Source organism: Nothobranchius furzeri, chromosome 1, assembly GCF_043380555.1.
Source record: "Nothobranchius furzeri strain GRZ-AD chromosome 1, NfurGRZ-RIMD1, whole genome shotgun sequence".
Taxonomy (NCBI): Eukaryota; Metazoa; Chordata; class Actinopteri; order Cyprinodontiformes; family Nothobranchiidae; genus Nothobranchius; species Nothobranchius furzeri.
In genome coordinates, this window is record NC_091741.1 from 30832943 (window position 1) to 30858557 (window position 25615).

Genomic DNA, 25615 nt, shown 5'->3' on the forward strand with positions numbered 1-25615 from the left:
TGGATTTGGCACGTCTGCGTCAAAGTCAGTGATCATGTCATTTACAGCTCTTAAATCATGTACCAGTCTGTACTTGAGCTTGTCTGCTTTTAGCACTGGCAAAATTGGAGTGTTACATGTGCTATAGGTTTCTTTTAGTACTCCTGCTTGAATTAGACCTTCAATAGTTGCATTTATACCCTCTTCTGCTTCTGGTTTTAGTGGGTATTGGGGTCGATAAGGCAGTCTTGCATTTGGCTTCAATTCCACTTGAACTGGAGTTGCCGATGTTACCAGTCCAACATCCGTGTCATGTTTGGACCATAGCTGGTCTGGAACCTGTTTTAGCATGTCAGATTTCAACTCGTTTTGAACTGTTTCTGATTCTGCTACACCTTGCATGTGTTTTTTGTTTGCGACTGTTACAACCTGTGGTTTTGACATCATGGTGGTGCCCATAGGCGTCATTTTAACCGGGGACGCCGTGGACATGTCCCCGGCAAAATTTGTGATTGGCAGCTGTGTCCCCCCCACTTTAAAAAAAGCCTGCTGATGAGGATTTTTGTTTTACCAGCTCAGATCTTATACCAGGGGTCGGCAACCTGTTCCCATCAAAGAGCCATTATTACCCGTTTCCCACAGTAAAGAAAACACTGGGAGCCACAGCGGCCGCAGCTTTGTGGGCGGGGCCTACCCTCAGACAGCAGAGAGCTGCTCACAACCAGGTGACAGCAGCCGGTACCGGTCGCTCGCATGGGCGTCGCACCCGTGGGGGATTCAACACCCACACCTTTCCAGCTGTTTTGCTCACCTCCACACCAGTCTGGTTTCTTTATGTCGCACTCACTCTGTTTGCCTCATCTCCTTCTTCACCTCCCGCTTCTGACAGCCGATGTCGGGTTTCCAGGAGAGGGAGGGACGGAAGAGCTCGACTGAATTCATAATTTTACATCTTGACATTAGCTGTACAAAGTCTGAGTTTGATAAAGTGAAGAACAACCATTTGCAGAGGTTTATAACAGGTGCAGCGCCAGGTTTTCATTTTTGGGTGGGCCACAGTAATTCTGGACGGACCTTAATAAGCAGTGACTTCAGTGAAGCAGGCAGGTCGCGCTAGAAAATATCGTTTAAAAAGACTACATAAATGTGTTCCCCCGTCATTTTTATTTATAAAATATGAAGTAAAAACTCCCAGTTTAATTTTCATTCATTTGTCATTAATATGTAGTCTACACCCGTGCGTTAAGTGGACCATCTTCCAGTAAACGCAAAGCATCCAGCCCACCTCTCCAAATGCGTAAAATGTGCATCAGCCGCTAGTTAGGCGCGTCGCGCGCACCATCAGCTACATCAGCCCAGACAAGAGCAGAGAAACTAGAGAAAGAATAGAGGATAATTGTGTCTGGATGTGGATGGAGATTACATTTTACAGCAGCCTGATCATCATTTAAATTCATAAACTATCACCTGCTAGTCCACGCTATCAGCATTATTTTAATTGGTGTGTGTGCAGTAGCGGTTTTAGGCACGGGCAGACAGGGCAGTTGCCCGGGGCGGCATTTTTTCATGACACAAAAGGGGCGCACAGGCGCTGATTTAAAAGAAAAAAAGAAATCTGCGCCGCACCGAGGTTTTCTCTTATCGGTTATATGACAGTGTCTGGATTGGAAACAGCGAGTTGGCGCCCCCTGCAGCTGCAGGCGCTCCTGCTGACCGAGAACGTTCACGTGCTCCGTGTGTGTGTAAGAAGAGGAAGGGGAGGGGTGTGGCGGGGGAATTCACCTCTGCGTCTTTCCAAATGAAAAGCGCGGTTAGGGGCTGAATCAACTGTATTAACATGGCTAAAGTCAATCTTGATGTTCTTCCATTTAACGCACATTTCATTCATAATATCATAAACACAGGCCTATCGTTCTTTCAGGTGTTTCTGAATTGTGTGAAATGACCAAATAAAAAAAGGAAAAACAAAACGATCGAGGTCAAATTGTTTAGTCCTGACTAAAGGAAACTTATTGAGTCAAGAGCCAAACAGAAGAGATGAACATAAAAAGGCTAAAACCACCAGGTGCCCGATTCAGGAAGAAAAGAGGAGATGATGCATGTTTTCAATTTTTTGAACCAGGTAACTGGGATTTTAACGGTTAAATTCGGTCAACTAATTGCTAACAGAGCTAATAGGGCTGAAATATTGAAACGAATATTCAAATGGTTCGAAAAAATTCATTGAATCGTTTTTTACTGATTCAAACTAGGATTTGTTAAATGCTCGCTGCAGCCTGTGGCCTGCCTGAACAACAACACATGTTGATCATGTTCACATAATAATAAATAAAACAACTCTACAAGCAGAAGAAAACTCCCCAGTCACCACTAACTATCCTGTTTATTTATTGCAGATGCCTGCACTGATTATTTTTACATGATTTGTTCTGTAAAAATTGGCATTTTTGGTAGTCTACAGTTTTTTATGTTAGTTTAAATTACAATTTCAGAGGCCATTCTAAAATATTATAGATCATGATAAAGATCTATTGGAGATCTACCCCAACTTTTGGACTGCTCTGCCAGTCACTGTGGCTCAAGCTGAGAGGAGCTTTTCAAAACTTGATCAAGTCATACCTGAGGTCAACTTTGTTTCAGGGGCGGCTCACTAACCTGGCTCTGATTAGTATCAATCACTCAGTAGGGGAGCAGATTTCATATGATGACATTATTGATGACTTTGCATCAAGGTTAGGTTTTAATTTTAGTTTGTGTTTTCTGTTCTAAGTGCAATGCTGTAGTGATTATCTTTAGTTTGTTATGTGTGAAATATTTTTGCTATTTAGAATATTTATTATATATTATGTTCATATATTCTTAATATTTAGTTATTGTTTGTTTTTGTATATTTGATTCTATATATTTTGATACAGTATATAATGTATATTGCTTTACATTCTGACAACTTCATAGTAATTAATGTAAATATGTGCAACTTAGAAAAATGAATGTTCAATAGTCGTTCTAATAAAACAAGCCTGTTTGTAGAAAACATGCGTGTGTTCGTGCAGGTGGGGTGGTGTGGCGGTGGGTGGGGGTGGGGGGCGCACAAAGGGTTCCTCGCCCGGGGAGTAATTCCATGTAGAACCGCCACTGTGTGTGTGTGTGTGTGTGTGTGTGTGTGTGTGTGTGTGTGTGTGTGTGTGTGTGTGTTTTCCGCTTCAAACACTGGTCTAACCAACCAGACCAGCGTGTCCAGTAACTTATTAATGTTACACTTCATGTAGGCTAGGAACATTTCACCTGCCGTGGCCCGACCGCTTCTGCTCCCAGAGCCGGATTAAATAAATGAACTACACTAGGCAGGCTGCATTTTTTTGCCCCCCCCCCCCCCCAGTCGATGTTATTTAATGAACTGAAATCTGAAACTTACCAAAGTTACTAATAAAAGTTCATTCACATTTTACATAGCCTAGTTTTTGGTTACAAATTGGTTGTTTGTATGCCAGAATAAGTCATGTGTTGTATGTTAAACATTCTATCAGACTTTTTTTTTGTTATTAATAATTTATATCTCATTACACAGCTGTATTAAATGATAATAAATTATCCTCATCTTATCTATTGGGAGTGTCAATGTTAAGGCAGTAGTACCAGTAAATAACCACTAGGTGTCATTAAACTATGTAAACAGAGCAAATATATTTATCTTATTTGCTCTGTTTACATTTAACCAGTAGCTAGCTGTCAATTTTTATTGGGGGACAATGGGGGGTCCTGGTCATTTCAAGGAGGTTCTCAAGAAAACAAAAAATGCAGTGGACAGCTAGTAACTGCATATTACTGCTACTAAACAGCAAAATACTACAACTACTTTGTTTTTAATTAATTAGTCAATTGCAGTGTGCAAATAATATCCTTTAATTGCCATAGCCACACCCCCATGACACAAAACACCCATGACAGAACACATATTTACAAAATAGTATCTACTCTCATACTCTCACCACTTCTGCCCAGTTTCCCCCTCCTGTCTTCTTCTCTGCTCCTCTACTCTCCAGTGTCCTCCTGTCTTCTTCTCTGCTCCTCTTAAGTCTCCATTCTCCACAGCTGTGATTTACTGCAACATATGAGTTTATAGTACACAAGAATAGGTTAGTATTTATGCTAACAACAGCAACACAATAGAAAGAGATTCACTTTTCTCACATTACTGACCGCTCTTTTGTCCAGTCTCCTCCAGTCTTCTTCTCTGCTCCTCTACTCTCCAGTCTCCTCCTGTCATCTTCTCTGCTCCTCTACTCTCCAGTGTCCTCCTGTCATCTTCTCTGCTCCTCTACTCTCCAGTGTCCTCCAGTCTTCTTCTCTGCTCCTCTACTCTCCAGTGTCCTCCTGTCATCTTCTCTGCTCCTCTACTCTCCAGTCTCCTCCTGTCATCTTCTCTGCTCCTCTACTCTCCAGTCTCCTCCTGTCATCTTCTCTGCTCCTCTACTCTCCAGTGTCCTCCTGTCATCTTCTCTGCTCCTCTACTCTCCAGTGTCCTCCTGTCATCTTCTCTGCTCCTCTACTCTCCAGTGTCCTCCTGTCATCTTCTCTGCTCCTCTACTCTCCAGTCTCCTCCTGTCATCTTCTCTGCTCCTCTACTCTCCAGTCTCCTCCAGTCTTCTTCTCTGCTCCTCTACTCTCCAGTGTCCTCCTGTCATCTTCTCTGCTCCTCTACTCTCCAGTCTCCTCCTGTCATCTTCTCTGCTCCTCTACTCTCCAGTGTCCTCCTGTCATCTTCTCTGCTCCTCTACTCTCCAGTGTCCTCCTGTCATCTTCTCTGCTCCTCTACTCTCCAGTGTCCTCCTGTCATCTTCTCTGCTCCTCTACTCTCCAGTGTCCTCCTGTCATCTTCTCTGCTCCTCTACTCTCCAGTCTCCTCCTGTCATCTTCTCTGCTCCTCTACTCTCCAGTGTCCTCCTGTCATCTTCTCTGCTCCTCTACTCTCCAGTCTCCTCCAGTCTTCTTCTCTGCTCCTCTACTCTCCAGTGTCCTCCTGTCATCTTCTCTGCTCCTCTACTCTCCAGTCTCCTCCTGTCATCTTCTCTGCTCCTCTACTCTCCAGTGTCCTCCTGTCATCTTCTCTGCTCCTCTACTCTCCAGTCTCCTCCTGTCATCTTCTCTGCTCCTCTACTCTCCAGTCTCCTCCAGTCTTCTTCTCTGCTCCTCTACTCTCCAGTCTCCTCCAGTCTTCTTCTCTGCTCCTCTACTCTCCAGTCTCCTCCTGTCATCTTCTCTGCTCCTCTACTCTCCAGTGTCCTCCTGTCATCTTCTCTGCTCCTCTACTCTCCAGTGTCCTCCTGTCATCTTCTCTGCTCCTCTACTCTCCAGTGTCCTCCTGTCATCTTCTCTGCTCCTCTACTCTCCAGTCTCCTCCAGTCTTCTTCTCTGCTCCTCTACTCTCCAGTGTCCTCCTGTCATCTTCTCTGCTCCTCTACTCTCCAGTCTCCTCCAGTCTTCTTCTCTGCTCCTCTACTCTCCAGTGTCCTCCTGTCATCTTCTCTGCTCCTCTACTCTCCAGTCTCCTCCAGTCTTCTTCTCTGCTCCTCTACTCTCCAGTCTCCTCCAGTCTTCTTCTCTGCTCCTCTACTCTCCAGTGTCCTCCTGTCATCTTCTCTGCTCCTCTACTCTCCAGTCTCCTCCAGTCTTCTTCTCTGCTCCTCTACTCTCCAGTGTCCTCCTGTCATCTTCTCTGCTCCTCTACTCTCCAGTCTCCTCCAGTCTTCTTCTCTGCTCCTCTACTCTCCAGTCTCCTCCAGTCTTCTTCTCTGCTCCTCTACTCTCCAGTCTCCTCCTGTCATCTTCTCTGCTCCTCTACTCTCCAGTCTCCTCCTGTCATCTTCTCTGCTCCTCTACTCTCCAGTGTCCTCCTGTCATCTTCTCTGCTCCTCTACTCTCCAGTCTCCTCCAGTCTTCTTCTCTGCTCCTCTACTCTCCAGTCTCCTCCAGTCTTCTTCTCTGCTCCTCTACTCTCCAGTGTCCTCCTGTCATCTTCTCTGCTCCTCTACTCTCCAGTCTCCTCCAGTCTTCTTCTCTGCTCCTCTACTCTCCAGTGTCCTCCTGTCATCTTCTCTGCTCCTCTACTCTCCAGTCTCCTCCAGTCTTCTTCTCTGCTCCTCTACTCTCCAGTCTCCTCCAGTCTTCTTCTCTGCTCCTCTACTCTCCAGTCTCCTCCTGTCATCTTCTCTGCTCCTCTACTCTCCAGTGTCCTCCTGTCATCTTCTCTGCTCCTCTACTCTCCAGTGTCCTCCTGTCATCTTCTCTGCTCCTCTACTCTCCAGTCTCCTCCAGTCTTCTTCTCTGCTCCTCTACTCTCCAGTCTCCTCCAGTCTTCTTCTCTGCTCCTCTACTCTCCAGTGTCCTCCTGTCATCTTCTCTGCTCCTCTACTCTCCAGTCTCCTCCAGTCTTCTTCTCTGCTCCTCTACTCTCCAGTGTCCTCCTGTCATCTTCTCTGCTCCTCTACTCTCCAGTCTCCTCCAGTCTTCTTCTCTGCTCCTCTACTCTCCAGTCTCCTCCAGTCTTCTTCTCTGCTCCTCTACTCTCCAGTCTCCTCCTGTCATCTTCTCTGCTCCTCTACTCTCCAGTCTCCTCCTGTCATCTTCTCTGCTCCTCTACTCTCCAGTGTCCTCCTGTCATCTTCTCTGCTCCTCTACTCTCCAGTCTCCTCCAGTCTTCTTCTCTGCTCCTCTACTCTCCAGTCTCCTCCAGTCTTCTTCTCTGCTCCTCTACTCTCCAGTGTCCTCCTGTCATCTTCTCTGCTCCTCTACTCTCCAGTCTCCTCCTGTCATCTTCTCTGCTCCTCTACTCTCCAGTGTCCTCCTGTCATCTTCTCTGCTCCTCTACTCTCCAGTCTCCTCCTGTCATCTTCTCTGCTCCTCTACTCTCCAGTCTCCTCCAGTCTTCTTCTCTGCTCCTCTACTCTCCAGTGTCCTCCTGTCATCTTCTCTGCTCCTCTACTCTCCAGTCTCCTCCAGTCTTCTTCTCTGCTCCTCTACTCTCCAGTCTCCTCCAGTCTTCTTCTCTGCTCCTCTACTCTCCAGTGTCCTCCAGTCTTCTTCTCTGCTCCTCTACTCTCCAGTCTCCTCCAGTCTTCTTCTCTGCTCCTCTACTCTCCAGTGTCCTCCAGTCTTCTTCTCTGCTCCTCTACTCTCCAGTGTCCTCCTGTCTTCTTCTCTGCTCCTCTACTCTCCAGTGTCCTCCTGTCTTCTTCTCTGCTCCTCTACTCTCCAGTCTCCTCCTGTCATCTTCTCTGCTCCTCTACTCTCCAGTGTCCTCCTGTCATCTTCTCTGCTCCTCTACTCTCCAGTGTCCTCCTGTCATCTTCTCTGCTCCTCTACTCTCCAGTCTCCTCCAGTCTTCTTCTCTGCTCCTCTACTCTCCAGTGTCCTCCTGTCATCTTCTCTGCTCCTCTACTCTCCAGTCTCCTCCAGTCTTCTTCTCTGCTCCTCTACTCTCCAGTGTCCTCCTGTCATCTTCTCTGCTCCTCTACTCTCCAGTGTCCTCCAGTCTTCTTCTCTGCTCCTCTACTCTCCAGTCTCCTCCAGTCTTCTTCTCTGCTCCTCTACTCTCCAGTGTCCTCCTGTCATCTTCTCTGCTCCTCTACTCTCCAGTCTCCTCCAGTCTTCTTCTCTGCTCCTCTACTCTCCAGTGTCCTCCTGTCATCTTCTCTGCTCCTCTACTCTCCAGTCTCCTCCTGTCATCTTCTCTGCTCCTCTACTCTCCAGTCTCCTCCTGTCATCTTCTCTGCTCCTCTACTCTCCAGTGTCCTCCTGTCATCTTCTCTGCTCCTCTACTCTCCAGTCTCCTCCAGTCTTCTTCTCTGCTCCTCTACTCTCCAGTGTCCTCCAGTCTTCTTCTCTGCTTCTCTACTCTCCAGTCTCCTCCTGTCATCTTCTCTGCTCCTCTACTCTCCAGTGTCCTCCTGTCATCTTCTCTGCTCCTCTACTCTCCAGTCTCCTCCAGTCTTCTTCTCTGCTCCTCTACTCTCCAGTCTCCTCCAGTCTTCTTCTCTGCTCCTCTACTCTCCAGTCTCCTCCAGTCTTCTTCTCTGCTCCTCTACTCTCCAGTCTCCTCCTGTCATCTTCTCTGCTCCTCTACTCTCCAGTGTCCTCCTGTCATCTTCTCTGCTCCTCTACTCTCCAGTGTCCTCCAGTCTTCTTCTCTGCTTCTCTACTCTCCAGTGTCCTCCTGTCTTCTTCTCTGCTCCTCTACTCTCCAGTCTCCTCCAGTCTTCTTCTCTGCTCCTCTACTCTCCAGTCTCCTCCTGTCATCTTCTCTGCTTCTCTACTCTCCAGTGTCCTCCTGTCTTCTTCTCTGCTCCTCTACTCTCCAGTCTCCTCCAGTCTTCTTCTCTGCTCCTCTACTCTCCAGTGTCCTCCTGTCATCTTCTCTGCTCCTCTACTCTCCAGTCTCCTCCTGTCATCTTCTCTGCTCCTCTACTCTCCAGTGTCCTCCTGTCATCTTCTCTGCTCCTCTACTCTCCAGTCTCCTCCTGTCTTCTTCTCTGCTCCTCTACTCTCCAGTCTCCTCCTGTCTTCTTCTCTGCTCCTCTACTCTCCAGTGTCCTCCAGTCTTCTTCTCTGCTCCTCTACTCTCCAGTGTCCTCCAGTCTTCTTCTCTGCTCCTCTACTCTCCAGTGTCCTCCAGTCTTCTTCTCTGCTCCTCTACTCTCCAGTGTCCTCCAGTCTTCTTCTCTGCTCCTCTACTCTCCAGTCTCCTCCTGTCTTCTTCTCTGCTCCTCTACTCTCCAGTCTCCTCCTGTCTTCTTCTCTGCTCCTCTACTCTCCAGTGTCCTCCAGTCTTCTTCTCTGCTCCTCTACTCTCCAGTGTCCTCCAGTCTTCTTCACTGCTTCTCTACTCTCCAGTCTCCTCCAGTCTTCTTCTCTGCTCCTCTACTCTCCAGTGTCCTCCTGTCTTCTTCTCTGCTCCTCTACTCTCCAGTCTCCTCCTGTCTTCTTCTCTGCTCCTCTACTCTCCAGTGTCCTCCAGTCTTCTTCTCTGCTCCTCTACTCTCCAGTCTCCTCCTGTCTTCTTCTCTGCTCCTCTACTCTCCAGTGTCCTCCAGTCTTCTTCTCTGCTTCTCTACTCTCCAGTCTCCTCCTGTCATCTTCTCTGCTCCTCTACTCTCCAGTCTCCTCCTGTCTTCTTCTCTGCTCCTCTACTCTCCAGTCTCCTCCTGTCTTCTTCTCTGCTCCTCTACTCTCCAGCCTCCTCCTGTCATCTTCTCTGCTCCTATACTCTCCAGTCTCCTTCTGTCTTCTTCTCTGCTCCTCTACTCTCCAGTCTCCTTCTGTCTTCTTCTCTGCTCCTCTACTCTCCAGTGTCCTCCTGTCTTCTTCTCTGCTCCTCTACTCTCCAGTCTCCTCCAGTCTTCTTCTCTGCTCCTCTACTCTCCAGTGTCCTCCAGTCTTCTTCTCTGCTTCTCTACTCTCCAGTCTCCTCCAGTCTTCTTCTCTGCTCCTCTACTCTCCAGTGTCCTCCTGTCTTCTTCTCTGCTCCTCTACTCTCCAGTCTCCTCCTGTCTTCTTCTCTGCTCCTCTACTCTCCAGTGTCCTCCAGTCTTCTTCTCTGCTCCTCTACTCTCCAGTCTCCTCCTGTCTTCTTCTCTGCTCCTCTACTCTCCAGTGTCCTCCAGTCTTCTTCTCTGCTTCTCTACTCTCCAGTCTCCTCCTGTCATCTTCTCTGCTCCTCTACTCTCCAGTCTCCTCCTGTCTTCTTCTCTGCTCCTCTACTCTCCAGCCTCCTCCTGTCATCTTCTCTGCTCCTATACTCTCCAGTCTCCTCCTGTCATCTTCTCTGCTCCTCTACTCTCCAGTGTCCTCCAGTCTTCTTCTCTGCTCCTCTACTCTCCAGTCTCCTCCTGTCTTCTTCTCTGCTCCTCTACTCTCCAGTCTCCTTCTGTCTTCTTCTCTGCTCCTCTACTCTCCAGTCTCCTCCTGTCATCTTCTCTGCTCCTCTACTCTTCAGTGTCCTCCAGTCTTCTTCTCTGCTCCTCTACTCTCCAGCCTCCTCCTGTCATCTTCTCTGCTCCTCTACTCTTCAGTGTCCTCCAGTCTTCTTCTCTGCTCCTCTACTCTCCAGCCTCCTCCTGTCATCTTCTCTGCTCCTCTTTTCTCCAGCCTCCTCCTGTCATCTTCTCTGCTCCTCTACTCTCCAGTGTCCTCCAGTCTTGTTCTCTGCTCCTCTACTCTCCAGTGTCCTCCTGTCTTCTTCTCTGCTCCTCTTAAGTCTCCATTCTCCACTTGTCTTCTCTCCATTCTCCACAGCTGTGATTTACTGCAACATATGAACAGCAGAAATATGTCTCGACGGCATAATCATAATCTTGTGCTGAAATAATAAAATGTATACATAAGACAGCTTTTTCAGATATGAATAAACTTGGTTTGTTTCTCATATTTCATTCAATTATAGTAGAACGTATAGCCCAATATTATACATTTAATTTATACTGTATGCATCTTACATTTGATTTTCATATTCACTTTACTTATTCAAAAAAAACTTACATTTACAGATGCTTTCTCCTTAGTTTTGATGTGGTGAATGTCCTCGATGATGTCTTGAAAATCCAGTGCAGTTGTGAATCCATTTTCAATTGCTAACAGAGCAAAGGCATTCAGTTTTTTTTCCTGTGACTGTTGCTCTCCGATGTGTTTTTACTCGTTTCAACACAGAAAATGATCTTTCTCCTGAACAGTTTGCAATCGGTAATGTCAAATGCATGCGAAGGCAAATGTCCACATTAGGAAAAGCATCCCTCAAGCCTAGCTCTAGAAATTTCTTGTACATGGCCATGACTGATTCTTCATCTTTTACCATTGACATGAACTGACAAAACTCTGCTGTAAAGTCCTCCTCAAGATCCTGGGGGTATATTTTCTTCAACTTTTCTGTGGCTGCACGGATTTGTTCAATGTTCATTGATTTCCTTTTAGTAAGGAAACCAAATTTCTCCTCCACATTTTTGTATGCATCTTTGCGTTTTTTCAATTCTTGTGACAAGCAGTCACAGATGACATAATGGGTGTCAATCAAGAACGCTTCACGGCCGGAGCGCCGCACCTCTGGACCTGCAGACTCATCAAACATAACTTTCTTTACTCGTCTCCTTTGGCTATCTGCTTTGTATCCCTATGTCGCTGTGAGAGTCTTGGCCTCTGCTTCATAGACATCAAAATCATTCTGGCCTGTCCTATGTATTCTATGAGTGAACTGTACAGAATAGGAACAGTACATACATCAATGTGTACCTGTTGCAATGCTTTGCTGGTTACATTGATTCTTCTCAGCAGTTCATCCCACAGCACTGTCATAACTGCAGTTTCAAGGGTTTCCATCACTGTTATTAATTGACTTGCCTCATATTGAGCAGCTCTGGGGGTTCCATGGTCAACTTTGATTTCATTCAAAGCATCCTGTATAGCTTTGTAGCCAAATCTCAGAGCTTTTGTTGCATCAGCTCTTGCAGACCATCTTGTGCTGGAAAGGCTCTTCAGTGTCAGACCTTGCTCACATTTTGTCAGATGGGCTGTTAAAATCTCCCACCGCCGACTTGAAGCTGAGAAGAAGTTGTAGAGATTTTGAATGAAGCCAAAAAATGAAACAGCTTCAATGCAACATTCTGCTGCACATGCACCAACTAAATTAAGAGAATGTGCAGAACATGGTATGAAGTCAGCATTAGGATTTTTATTTTTTATTCTTGCTTGGAGACCAGAATATTTCCCTGCCATGTTACTCGCATTGTCGTAGCTCTGCCCACGACAGTCCATCAAATCAATGTCCAGTTCATTTAATTCAAATTTGAGTGTTTCCTCCATGTGTTCTGCAGTATGACCATGTAGAGGTATGAACTCCAAAAATCTCTCAACAGGCTCACCACTTTTCTTCAGGACATATCGAATTATCAGAGTAAGCTGATCAACATGTGTGATGTCAGGTGTTGAGTCCACAATGATGGAGAAATACTTGCCATCTTTTACTTCTTTTACAATGGCACGCAGAACTTTCTTAGCCATCAGCTGAATAAACTCATCACAAACTGTAGAGGACAGGTAACTGGTATGTCCCCTGCCCTTGTTTCCATATCTGGCTAGATGCTCTGACAGAAGCGGATCAAAGCGACTAATTAACTCCAAGCATCCCAAAAAGTTCCCATTGTGGGGTGATCCTATTAACTCATCATCTCCACGGAACGGCAGTCCTCTTGAAGAAAGAAACTGAATAGTTGCCACTATACGTTTCAAAATGTTGAGCCAGTATGCTCTCTCAGACTCCTGTTGCTGTACTATGTTTGAATCTATGCGTGCATTTTTATTTCCAAGTGATGATAGACTCAGCACAGCAGTACGATGATCCATACTATTCTCATGTTCATGCAAGCGATTAGCACAGTTTTTCCAGTCATTATATCCAGTGACAAATTGATTGTCTCTTACACTGAACAACTTGCAGCAGAAACAGAATACAGTTCCAGTAGACGGTGAGTACACTAACCATTTTCTTGACAGCGTTTCTCCATTTAGCTTTTTTCTAAAGAAATGTTCCTTAGTTAAGCATCGGTTTACGTCTCCGTATTTCCTCTGTGATGCAGAGAAATCTCCAATATTTTGGGAGGGATGGTTTAGGGCAAAGTACTCACGCATCCTGTCATCAATTTCGCACCATTTTGCAGGATCAGATGGGTAGGTTCTTCTTCTTAATACCCTTTCTGGGTCTGGAGGCTCCTGCTGTATGTTGGGCTCACTTCTGGCTGGCTGCTGTCCTTCCAGTTCTTTCTGCGACTGCGTTGATGTTGATGGCGCAACAACGTCTTCCGTCACATTTCCCGCCGCATCTTCCACCTCGTCTTCGGGCCGTGTCTCCTCCGGCCCGGCCTCTGGCTCTGCTGACTCCAGAGGGTTCACAGCTGTCGGACGGCTGCCCGAGCAGCCCGACAGAAACTTCTTTAAAGCCCCCCGCTGTTTCTTCTTTTGTTCCTCTTCTCTTTTTTTCTTTTTACGTTTTGCTGCACCTGAAAGCATTGCGAAAGTTAACCTAAAACACCTGCTACTAGCTTAATCGTGTCCCGCTCGATGATCCCGCTCCACTCTGACCGCTTCCTTCTCTGACGTCCTTAATTGGGTGGCGCCCAAGTTATAGGCTACTGTGATAGGCTGGCGTTAATGTGATGTAGCTAATGTAACAGTCTATGGTTAAGATAAACATTGTCACTCTTTTTAGTTAATAAATATTGAAATAGATTGTAGAGAGGACGAGTCCTCTCTACAAATTCTATCACAGGACATTTGTACATTTTATTTTTGATTTATTTATTTTTTTATTTTGTCCCTCTGTCTGGGCCCCATCCAGCCAATCGGGCCCTAGGCACGTGCCTACTTTGCCTTTGCGTTAATCCGGGCATGTCTGCTCCACATAAACTTTGTGCGTAATCAAATGTCTCTACAGGTGCTTTATGAGCTGAAGAGGCTATTCTGCCTCAGACTGGATGCGTCATGCGTCTCCATATTAGAGACGGGAACAAGCGCTGTTCAGCAAAAGTTTCATAATTTCATAAAAAGAACATTTTTCCAAGTGACACATCCCTCAGAGAGACCGGGTTTCCAGACCGCTTCAGTGGGAGGAAATCTTATCGCATGCACCGTGGTTCTGCACTGCGCTGCGAACCCCTCAGATCTTCAGCCCACTGTCCACCGTGGGCGCTCCGAGCCGCGCTGAACACAGTGTCAAGTATAAAGCTCTGATGTTCTGATGGGAATCAAGTTACCTCTGCGATGTGCGTAACGATTAAAATGTCAGCTCATCCATGCGCATCAGTGTGCGTTGGGGTAATTATTTCAAAACAACCAACATCCTTGAGTTTATCCGTCAATATGTGGCAAGGTGGAGAAATGAGGGCCCGGGCGGGATTCGATCCCCAGACTCCCGGGTGAGAGTCATAAGCTCTAACCAGTCAGCCAAAGGGACATCCCCTTGGCCAAGTAGCCAGGGCGCATGATCAATCGGGAAACTGTGACAGGACACACACTGCCACACCTGATTATGAAACTTTGGCTGAATAGTGCTTGTTCCTGTCTCCAATGTGGTGACACATCCAGGAACCTGTCTGAGGAGAAGCCCAGAATCTGACATCCTCCAGCTCAGGAAGCGCATATGATTACGCACAAGCGTGACGCGTCAACCCAGTCTCACAGTAAGACCGGGTTGGACCTGTTCAGGTTTACGCAGACAATCTTTACATTTAGAATTGGCATACAGATGTAAAATTAATGCAGTAAAATATAAAGCTTTTTATTTAAATATCCATTCATTATTTTACAAGCACAGAGAGCCGCATTAGATGGATGGAAGAGCCGCATGCGGCTCCAGAGCCGCCGACCCCTGTGCTAGCCTACTTTATTGTCCCCAGCAATTTTTAAACCCCACTCAAGTGTATGGTTATTGTCCCCAGCAATTCTGAAAACAAAATGACGCCCTTGGTGGTGCCGCAGAGAATTTTAATCATTTCTGCATTTTTTGTAGTGTCGATTCTGTTTTCTGCCACTCTGTTTTAGTTGCTGTTAACATGATTGGTCCAAGATCTTTTGACTCAAAGCCTTTGTTTACCATTAAGGTAATGTGTGGTGCTGATTCAGGCACAGTGTGCCATTTTTCAATAAATTGGTTTTCTTCCACATTCACAGCTGCACCTTGCTGTCCTATCACGATGTATTGTGACACTAGCCTAACGTGCAAGTCTTTTGTTTCTTTGTCCCATTTTTCTTCAAAGACTCTACTGCATGATGGATCATAAGTCATAGTGCAGTGATAGTCACTGAATGGCACAGTGGCTTCTGGAATTTGAGCTTTAGTAAATTTTTCCCATTGTTGAAACATCTCGGAGACTGGCTTGTTAATGTCACCAAGCCAGTAGACCTTAGCGTGTTCTGTCTGAGCAGTCATTTGAAAGTTTATTCCAGAGCTATCTACACAAATTCCTTCTGGTGTGCACCAGATTTTTGTTTTTAGTTTACACTATGCATCTCTTCCTAGTAGATTAACTGGAGTTTGGTCTGAAATCTGAATTGGGATTACGATTTCACTGTCATCAACTGCTAGTTTTACTGGAGCTGTTAAGGGGTTTATTTGTTTTGCTCCCGAGAACCCTGTTGTCTTTACGCTTTTCTCAGACATGGGGAGGTGAGTTGCATAATTTGATTTTATGCATGAGTAGATTGCCCCAGTATCAACTAACATTGGGACCGATTTGCCTTCTATTTTAACATTGATCACTGGTTCTTTATCGGCGTTAGCTGTTAAAATTGGTAGTTGCTCCTCCCCACCAGGGCCCTCCGGGCATCCCTAGAATCCTTGTTGTGCTGCCCATGGGTTAACTGGACCTCCTCTTCCCCGGTTTGGTCGTGTTCCACGACCATGCCCAGACCATTCAGGGTTTGGAATTGGATTCGGACAGCCTCGATACAGGTGACCCATCTGGCCACACCCCCAACATGGACCTGTAGGTGGGGGTCGATTCTGCTGCACCCAGCCTTGCTGGGGTGGGTAGCGATTAGGGAAATGATTTGGAAATCGTCTCTGTGGTCCGGGCTGCTGTCCACCATACTGGTTTGGGTAGACATTGATAACCGGTTGAGATGGAGTTTGAGGCGGGGTCGCAGCTGTCTGCAGTGCTTGGGTTTGACTGTCACTTTTGCTGTCACTTTTCACCACTGCTGCCTGGGTTTTGGCCTTGTTCTGGAGTTCATTTATATGCAACTGCGTGAGTTTTCTCTGAGCACACTTTTCTTGCTCAATCATTTTGTTATTTTCTTTCCGATAGCGGTCCACTGCGAGGACTACATGGTCTCTGAACTGTGCATGTGGCATTGAGTCCAGTCCCACAACATCCTCCAGTTTGTCTCGCACAGGAGTCGGGAGAGCGGAAATCAGGGATGTTCGGAACAGAGAAGTCATTATTGGCGTCCCCTCAGGACCCTCCTCCGTCTCCAGCTTCCACCGTCTGAGCTGCCTGTCAACTAATGACGCAGGACTCTCAGTCTCTGAAAGTGGCTCACCTTTCAAGGCTTTGGGGTCAATCCTGTTGGGATATGCCGCTCTTAGTATGTTCCAGAGTGCATTTCTGTGTGTGTTAAACTCCGTGCCGTCAGCCATTGGGTCCAGCATCCATTGAACTCCATTGGATGCGAGCAATGTTCCCATAGCTGATGTCCCAACAACTCGAGCCAAAACAGCTTTGAGGTCTCCAAGGGCAAGCATTAGCCCAGTTGTATCCTGTTCGAAAGCCCTAATCCACTTTCCAGCGCCTTCCTGTATCTCGGGTAGCCGCGAAACCAAACCAGTGAGGTTGAGGCTCTGCCAGGGGATATAATTAGCTCTTGTGCCCTTAATTAAAATTGGGTACTGACCATCATCAGTGTATCGAATAGGTGGTTTTAAGTCATGTCTGGGTCTCAGATCACGGTTTTCACTGCTAGGACCTGGTTTTTCCTTCTCTTGAGTCCGAACTGTATTCGGAGCAACAGGCTATGGTGAGTGAATGCCTGGTTTGTAAAAAGGCTTGAAACTTTTCTCCTTGCTTGTGCTAGTGGTGTTCTCACTATCCTCCTCTGAATGTGTGCCTGTGATGTGATTTAAGGATTTCTGCAGACCCTGAGATATTTCCTGTATAATTTGGTCAACATCGTTTAGCTCATCATGTACATTTACATCCTTATTCTCAAGGTCATTCCAGTGTGAGTTAGCCTTCGGTTGCCTTTTCAAAAAATCCTTATGTTCTGCAAAACAATCAATCTCCCTTCGTCCTTCTTCACTTACCGCTCGACGTTCTGTGCTGCAATATTTTGGATGCGTTCCACGAGGTGGAGTTGTTTGTTCTAATTTCCTTTCCTCACTTCCTTTTGCATGCTTTTCTTTGCCAGGTGCTTCATCTGATTGCTGTGATGTTGTTAATTTTAAAATTGCATTGTCAACATCTAAACCCTTAGGACCTTTGTCGAATGTGTCGCGCAAATCAAAATCTCCCGTAATTGTAACGGTTCCCAAGAGGGGATACAGCCCCTCTTCTGCTGGGGCCTTCACTTCCTTCTGGGGTTTGTCCAATTTGTCTTTCATTTTAAGGATGGCATGTTTAAAGTTCTGTCTGTAACTTTACTGGACTGAATAAGTCCAGGATCTGAATTTCCTTTTCTCTTTTCTGCTGTCTTTTCTTGGACCCATCTGCTTTATAATCCTGAATTCTCAACTCCAAATTGTCGCAAGCTGCGACATCAAAAGTGCCATCAGATGGCCACGGATTGCATAGTGTTCTTGTCCGTTTCGACCACTTTTCTGACATGTGCTTTATCTCTTTTGCTAAAGCAGGATTCTTTGCTGCCAAAATTCCTGCTGGCGTGACCGACATTTTGAAGTTTCAGTAACACTTATTATTCCTCTAATTGGTAAACTAGTTTGTTTATTTATAATCTTCTGAAAATAAAACAAAAATTGAAAGTTGAAACAGATACTGGTGAGATATGATGCTGTGGTCTTGAGTAATCTATTTTTGTTTTGCTTACACAAATGTTCAACAATTTATCTTCTTATTATAAATGCCTTAAAATCAAATCTCTTCTGATTTAACACTAAAGTAAAGTTAGTTCAAAAAGCTTTAGTTATTGTTGAAAGAAAAACTTAATGCCTGAAAGTTTTTATAGGTGAACCTTTTAAATCTGGATTGAATATGTATTTATTTCTCCCAGCAGTTAAGCTTCAAAATATGTTTGACTCAAGTCTTCTGTCCCTGCAAAGAGTCAGGTTGGTGTGGGCTGCTGCATGGAGCAGGCTAAAAATAGTCGTATCCTGAGTCCACACACACACCAATTAAACTCAGCCCACAGGGTAGGGTTTCTCTACACCCTATGGCTCACCAACCAATCCACACACAGAGGTGGAGTCAGAGGCGGGATCGCTTCTGTACTTCTGTGTCTGTGTGTATGTGGAAAGGAGCGCACACACAGCTGGTAGGTGGAGCTTACACTTCTACTCTGGTTCTCTGTCCAGTCTAGGCTTAGAGTCTGACAGCTGAGGTTGTCTGTACGGAGAAACGAAAAATCAGCTTTTCTAATTTATCCAAGCAATAGTTTAAAACAAAATCAGAGTATTTGAGATTTCACCAACTCTTTTCTTATCTAACCTAACAGAAACATCCATATTTTGTCAAACACTTCCACGAGTAAAACAACCACACACAGCAGAGCTTTCACACTTGCATAAAGATGAGAAAAACACACTTTAGAGCAGTTTGACACTGGAACAACATTTTATGCCAACCATACAACACACATAAACATTATTATTTATGTCTCGTCTCTCGTCTCGTCTCGTCTTCCTCCGCTTATCCGGGTCCGGGTCGCGGGGGCAGCATCCCAACTAGGGAGCTCCAGGCCGTCCTCTCCCCGGCCTTGTCCACCAGCTCCTCCGGCAGGACCCCAAGGCGTTCCCGGACCAGATTGGAGATGTAACCTCTCCAACGTGTCCTGGGTCGACCCGGGGGCCTTCTGCCGGCAGGACATGCCCGAAACACCTCCCCGGGGAGGCGTCCAGGAGGCATCCTGACCAGATGCCCAAACCACCTCAACTGGCTCCTTTCGATCCGGAGGAGCAGCGGTTCTACTCCGAGTCCCTCCCGAATGTCCGAGCTCCTCACCCTATCTCTAAGGCTGAGCCCGGCCACCCTACGGAGGAAACTCATTTCGGCCGCTTGTATCCGCGATCTCGTTCTTTCGGTCATTACCCAAAGCTCATGACCATAGGTGAGGATTGGGACGTAGATCGACCGGTAAATCGAGAGCCTGGCTTTCTGGCTCAGCTCCCTCTTCCCCACGACAGATCGGCTCAGCGTCCGCATCACTGCAGATGCCGAACCAATCCGCCTGTCGATCTCCCGATCCCTCCTACCCTCACTCGTGAACAAGACCCCGAGATTCTTAAACTCCTCCACTTGAGGTAGGACCTCTCCCCCGACCCGGAGGTGGCAAGCCACCCTTTTCCGGTCGAGAACCATGGTCTCAGATTTGGAGGTGCTGAGCCTCATCCCAGCCGCTTCACATTCGGCCGCGAACCTACCCAGCAAGAGCTGAAGGTCAGAGCTGGATGAAGCTAGGAGGACCACATCATCCGCAAAAAGCAGAGACGAGATTCTCCTGCCACCAAACTCGACACACTCCACACCACGGCTGCGTCTAGAAATTCTGTCCATAAAAGTGATGAACAGAACCGGTGACAAAGGGCAGCCCTGGCGGAGTCCAACCCTCACTGGGAACAGGTCCGACTTACTACCGGCTATGCGGACCAAACTCACGCTCCTCTGGTAAAGGGACTGAATGGCCCTTAACAGAAAGCCACCCACCCCATACTCCTGGAGCGTCCCCCACAGGGTGCCCCTGGGGACACGGTCATAAGCCTTCTCCAAATCCACAAAGCACATGTGGATTGGTTGGGCAAACTCCCATGCCCCCTCCATCACCCTTGCAAGGGTATAGAGCTGGTCCACAGTTCCACGGCCAGGACGAAAACCACATTGCTCCTCCTCTATCTGAGATTCAACTATCGATCGGACCCTCCTCTCCAGTACCTTGGAGTAGACCTTTCCAGGGAGGCTGAGGAGTGTGATCCCCCTATAGTTGGAACACACCCTCAGGTCACCCTTCTTAAAGATGGGGACCACCACCCCGGTCTGCCACTCCCTAGGAACTGCCCCCGATGACCACGCAATGTTGTAGAGACGTGTCAACCATGACAGCCCTACAACATCCATAGCCTTGAGATACCCAGGACGAACCTCATCCGCCCCCGGGGCTCCGCCGCTGTGTAGTTGTTTAACTACCTCAGCAACTTCTGCCCCCGAGATCGGACAGTCCATCCCCAGGCCTCCCAGCTCTGGTTCCTCCTCGGAATGCGCATTGGTGGGATTGAGGAGCTCCTCAAAGTATTCCTTCCACCGTCCGACTATAGCCTCAGTTGACGTCAGCAGCTCCCCATCCCCACTGTAAACAGTGTGAGCGAGTTGCTGCCTTCCTCTCCTGAGGCGCCGGACAGTTTGCCAGAACCTCTTTGGAGCCGATCGATAGTCTTTCTCCATGGCCTCACCAAACTCCTCCCACGCCCGAGATTTTGCCTCGGCAACTGCCACTGCTGCACCCCGCTTGGCTATCCGGTACCTGTCTGCTGCCTCCGGAGACCCACAGACCAGCCACGCCCTGTAGGCCTCCTTCTTCAGCCTGACGGCTCCCCGAACCTCTGGTGTCCACCAGCGGGTACGGGGGTTGCCACCACGACTGGCACCGGCCACCTTACGACCACAGCTAGCAACAGCCGCCTCGACAATCGCAGAGTGGAACAAGGCCCACTCGGACTCAATGTCCCCCACTGCTCTCGGGACGTGGTCAAAGCTCTGCCGGAGGTGGGAGTTGAAGACCGTCTTGACAGGTTCTTCTGCCAGGCGTTCCCAGCAGACCCTCACTATGCGTTTGGGTCTGCCAGGTCTACGCGGCATGTTCCCTTGCCATCTGATCCAACTCACCACCAGGTGGTGATCAGTTGACAGCTCCGCCCCTCTCTTCACTCGGGTGTCCAAAACATACGGCCGCAGGTCAGATGATACGACTACAAAATCTATCATCGACCTGTGACCTAGGCTGCCCTGGTACCAAGTGTACCGGTGGGCATCCTTATGTTCGAACATGGTGTTCGTTATGGCCAAACTGCGGCTTGCACAGAAGTCCAATAACAAAACACCGCTCGAGTTCTGATCAGGTGGGCCGTTCCTCCCAATCACACCCCTCCAGGTCAAGCTGTCATTGCCCACGTGAGCATTGAAGTCCCCCAGCAGGACAATGGAGTCCCCTGATGGAGCACTATCTAGCACTCGTCCCAGGGACTCCAAAAAGGGTGGGTACTCTGAACTGATATTTGGCCCATAAGCACAAACAACAGTCAGGACCCGTTCCCCGACCCGAAGGCGCAAGGAAGCTACCCTCTTGTCCCCCGGGGTAAACCCCAACACACAGGCAGAGAGTCTCGGGGCTAACAAAAAGCCAACCCCAGCCCTCCGCCTCTCACCCGGAGCAACTCCAGCAAAGTAGAGTGTCCAACCCCTCTCCAGGTCTCGGGTTCCAGAGCCAATGCAATGTGTCGAGGTGAGTCCGACTATATCTAGCCGGTACCGCTCAACCTCTGCCACAAGCTCCGGCTCCTTCCCCGCCAGCGAGGTGACGTTCCATGTCCCAAAAACTAGTTTCCTTGTCCGGGGATTGGACCGCCAAGGCTCCCGCCTTGGTCTGCCACCCGATTCACATTGCACCGGACCCTTCATGTTCCTCCTGCGGGTGGTGGGTCCACAGTTGGACGAGCCCATGTATCCGGTTCGGGCTGGGCCCGGCCGGGCCCCATGGGCGAAAGCCCGGCCACCAGGCGCTCGCTCACGGGCCCCAACCCCAGGCCTGGCTCCAGGGTGAGACCCCGGTAACCCTCCGGGCCGGGTACTCCGACTCTTCGTTTTAACCGCCATGAAAGATGTATCAATCATAATCTATATTTCTCATATTTCCCATTACCCAGCTGGTAAAAATAGTTTTCAAGCTTGTGCACTTCAGTATATATTTTTATTTATATATATATGTCACTCTAAAAACTTATTATTATTATTTTAACTTCTGGTTTTCTGTTTAAAGACTAATCAGAACAAGATGACAAACTTTGAAATTTGTATAACCTTAAACATCAAATTTAGCACAGCAGTGAATATTGTTGATCTGTTTTACACCGTTTTTTAAGGCTTCTCCTAGTTTTTTTCTCTTTTTTTTTTCTTTTTCCTCCTTCTAACCTCTGGCGCCTCATACACACACAGCTGGTCTCAGCACACACACGCTGGTCTCAGCGCACACACACAACTTTTCAAAGTCCCCGAGCTCCGGGACCTTGTTTTTACAGCCTCTTTGCTGCAACTATGACGTCATCATCAGGCCTCACATGCCTTTGCCAACAACTCATGAAATTTACCACTCCCCGGGGAATTGACCGAACTACAGGCAAAGCTCATCTCTGTCACAACTTCAGCGCTTTTTCTTCAACTGTTATCTTTAAATCCCCATCTCTGCTCTACCGAGTCAGCAGACTGGATTTCTCAGAACCTTATCAGCTGTTAAAATTCTATTCCAATTTGCTGTCCCACCTTTAATTTGTCATTTAAAATTTGTCCGTCATCAAAATGACTCAGCTGACTTCACACATGTGTGAACATTTTTCACCGCTGCTCTGGACAAACGCCTTCTCTTGTTGTTATAACTTCTAAATTATGAGCAGGGCATGTATATCTCCCAGACCAGTTCTCAATCCACGGATTAACTCCAAAATTGAACAAAAATTGTTCTTACCTATAGGGCCCAGGAGTCAAGTTCCGTAGACCGTGAACCGATCCGAAGAGCACGCCTCTACTCCTGCTTCGTGGTCGCCAGAATGTAGTTATTTTGCCTTATCAAAATACAAGAGACAGACAGCTTTGTCCAAACACAGCGTGGGGCATTTATTTGTAGAATTCATCAATACATCACCAGCAACTTAGGGGACAGCGTCCAGCCTGGAACTAAAATAGCCTCGACTGGAACCTTCTGCAAAAGCCCTCCGGCCCTCAACACGCAGCATCAGTTATACTCGTGTTGCTGGCGCTTACTCCCACATTCCTTTGATTTCGGGAAATGATGGGGTGCTGTTTCCACTTCCCAATATGGTCAAAGAACTTAAGAGTTACTGGAAGTTACATAAGTTGGACTGAAAAAGTTGAACTGATGTTGAGCTGCACGTACGCAGAAGCTGGACTGATAAACAAGATGTTGAACAGCACGTACGCAGAAGCTGGACTGATAAACAAGATGTCAAATTGCACGTACACAGAACACTGCTTTTAGCTCCTACATCTGTATCTGTGTTTACAATTACTCCTCACCATGCTTGCAGAGGCAGCCATCTCTGACATGGTTCTTTCCTGGATTGATGCAGTACTGTCCTCATGAACATTTCTCAGTTTGAAGCGTGGGTCAAGTGCAGAGGCCATTTCAAGCAGTTCTTGTGTCACTGGATCCTTGTATTTTTCCTCCAGGTAAGTGAGGATTTTGGTTTTGATGGTGTTTGTCAGGTCTGCAACATCTTCGCTTATGTTGAGGATAGAGGTGCTGAACAGGTGAAGGACTGGTTTCACAAAATAAATACTGACATACTTCTCACTGGACAGCACATCAGTAAACTCAATCAGAGGTTGGAGGGCTTTGTTGATGGCTTCCAGGACATCAGTGTCCTGCTATGTTGGGATGAGGTGCCTTGTTTTTTGGTCAGACACTCAACGGCTCAAACAGTGGGCAACTAATTTGTATGTTTTTAGAGCAATATGATACTGTAATAACTCAACTCTGCAATAATTTTTTGGGCCTCCACAAGTACCGAGGCCCTACGCATTCTGCTTACCTTGCGTATGGACAGTAGTGGGCCTGCCTGGTAGCAAGCTAACCCTTTTCATTTGATGAAACACATGGCTTTGTGAAGTTCACATAATGTTTCTGTGTTTCCTACAGATGTTAATAAGATGGTGCTGGTTAAAGAAGAAGCTCCTGAAGAACAGCTTGCTGGTGTGGACCAGAAGGACCCAGAACACATCCACATAAAGGAGGATCAGGATGAAATCTGGAGCAGTCTGGAGAGAGAGCAGCTCCATTTGAAGGAGGAGACCGATGCTGCCAGGTTTACTTTCACTGTAGTCAGTATAAAGAGTGAGGATGATGAAGAGAAACCTCTGTTCTCACAGCTTCATCAGCAGGAAATAGAAGACCGAGATGTTTCAGCAAGCTGCTCAGCTGACCAGATGACAGCAGAAACTGGTGGAGGAGCAGAAGCTAGCTGGAACCAAGATCTTATCCCTCATGAACAAACATCTGATACTTCAGAAACTGAAATTAGTGGAGATGAAGAGTATGATGGCGTAAATGTAGACTCTGATCTGTCAGACTCTATGCCCGAAACTGGAGACAAAGACGATGACTGGAATGAGAACAGGTCTTCTGAGTCAGATGTTAGCACTGTCAACAAATCTTTTAGCTGCCCTGATTGTGGTAAAACATTTCTCGGCAAGCAGTCTCTCCAGAAACATGCGAGAGTGACCGGTCATTCAGCAAAAAGGTCTTTGGGCTGTTTGGTGAAAAATAAATGTGCCAGAGTGAAGGACTATGTAGACTCATGCAGGAAAGTGCAGAAAGAACTAAAATCATTTAGTTGTGATGACTGTGGAAAAACATTTAGTGTAAAATCAAATTTCAGGAGTCACATGAGAGTCCACACAGGAGAGAAACCTTTTGTCTGTGAGCTTTGTGGAAAAAGATTGAGCCGTAAGACAAGTTTAAACAGCCACATGAGTGTCCACACAGGAGAGAAACGTTTTATCTGTGAGCTCTGTGGAAAAAGATTTAGCTTTAAGACGAGTTTAAAAATTCACATGAGGGTCCACACAGGAGAGAAATATTTTACCTGTGAGCTCTGTGGAAAAAGATTGAGCCGTAAGACAAGTTTAAACAGTCACATGAGTGGCCACACAGGAGAGAAACCTTTTGCCTGTGAGTTCTGTGGAAGCAGATTTAGCTTTAAGTCAAGTTTAAAAAGTCACATGAGTGTCCACACAGGAGAGAAATCTTTTGCCTGTGAGCTCTGTGATAAAATATTTAGCTTTAAGAAATGTTTAAAAAGGCACATGAGAGTCCACACAGGAGAGAAACCTTTTGCCTGTGAGCTCTGTGGAAAAAGATTTAGCTGTAAGACGAGTTTTAGCAATCACAAGAGAGTCCACACAGGAGAGAAACCTTTTGCCTGTAAGCTCTGTGGGAAAAGATTTAGCTTTAAGACGAGTTTTAGCAATCACATGAGTGTCCACACAGGAGAGAAACCTTTTGCCTGTGAGCTCTGTGGAAAAAGATTTAGTGCAAAATCAAAGTTCAACAGTCACATGAGAGTCCACACAGGAGAGAAACCTTTTGCCTGTGAGCTCTGTGGTCAAAGATTTGGGAATAAGACAAATGTCAAGAGTCACATGAGACTCCACACAGGAGAGAAACCTTTTGCCTGTGAACTTTGTGGTCAAAGATTTGGCCGTAAGACAAGTTTAAACAGTCATATGAGAGTCCACACAGGAGAGAAACCGTTTGCCTGTGAGCTCTGTGGTCAAAGATTTGGGGATAAGAAAAATGTCAAGAGTCACATGAGAGTCCACACAGGAGAGAAACATTTTACCTGTGAGCTCTCTGGTAAAAGATTTTGCTACAACACAAGTTTAACCCTTACCTCACTTTAAAGCATTTTTTTGTGCTGACACGTATATTTTTGTGAATAACTTTGGCTATGTTAATGCAATTTATCCAATTTTTGGGGAGGATGTGTATTTTTGAAGGAATTACTAAAAATAGTTAGAAAAAATCTTCAACTCCCTTTATTATAATGCAGAATTTGTTTTGTATCGTTAGGCATCTTCATTTTTTCGCGCCATTGACTTCCATGTAAATCATATTTTTATAATAAGCATAAATATTAGCATAATTT

At 46.7% G+C, this 25615-nt stretch overlaps 1 protein-coding gene across 2 annotated transcripts in view; it reads left to right on the plus strand.

The window, feature by feature from the left end:
* LOC129160806 (oocyte zinc finger protein XlCOF6-like) overlaps positions 1-25410 on the plus strand; it is a 60671-nt gene extending 35261 nt beyond the window's left edge. For both annotated transcript variants that reach the window (XM_070552076.1, XM_070552062.1), the window contains one exon: positions 23608-25410. In XM_070552076.1, the coding sequence (XP_070408177.1) occupies positions 23619-25370 (1752 nt within the window). In that variant the 5' untranslated portion in view covers positions 23608-23618 and the 3' untranslated portion in view covers positions 25371-25410. The remainder of the gene's footprint in view (positions 1-23607) is intronic.
* The last annotated feature ends 205 nt before the right edge of the window (positions 25411-25615 follow it).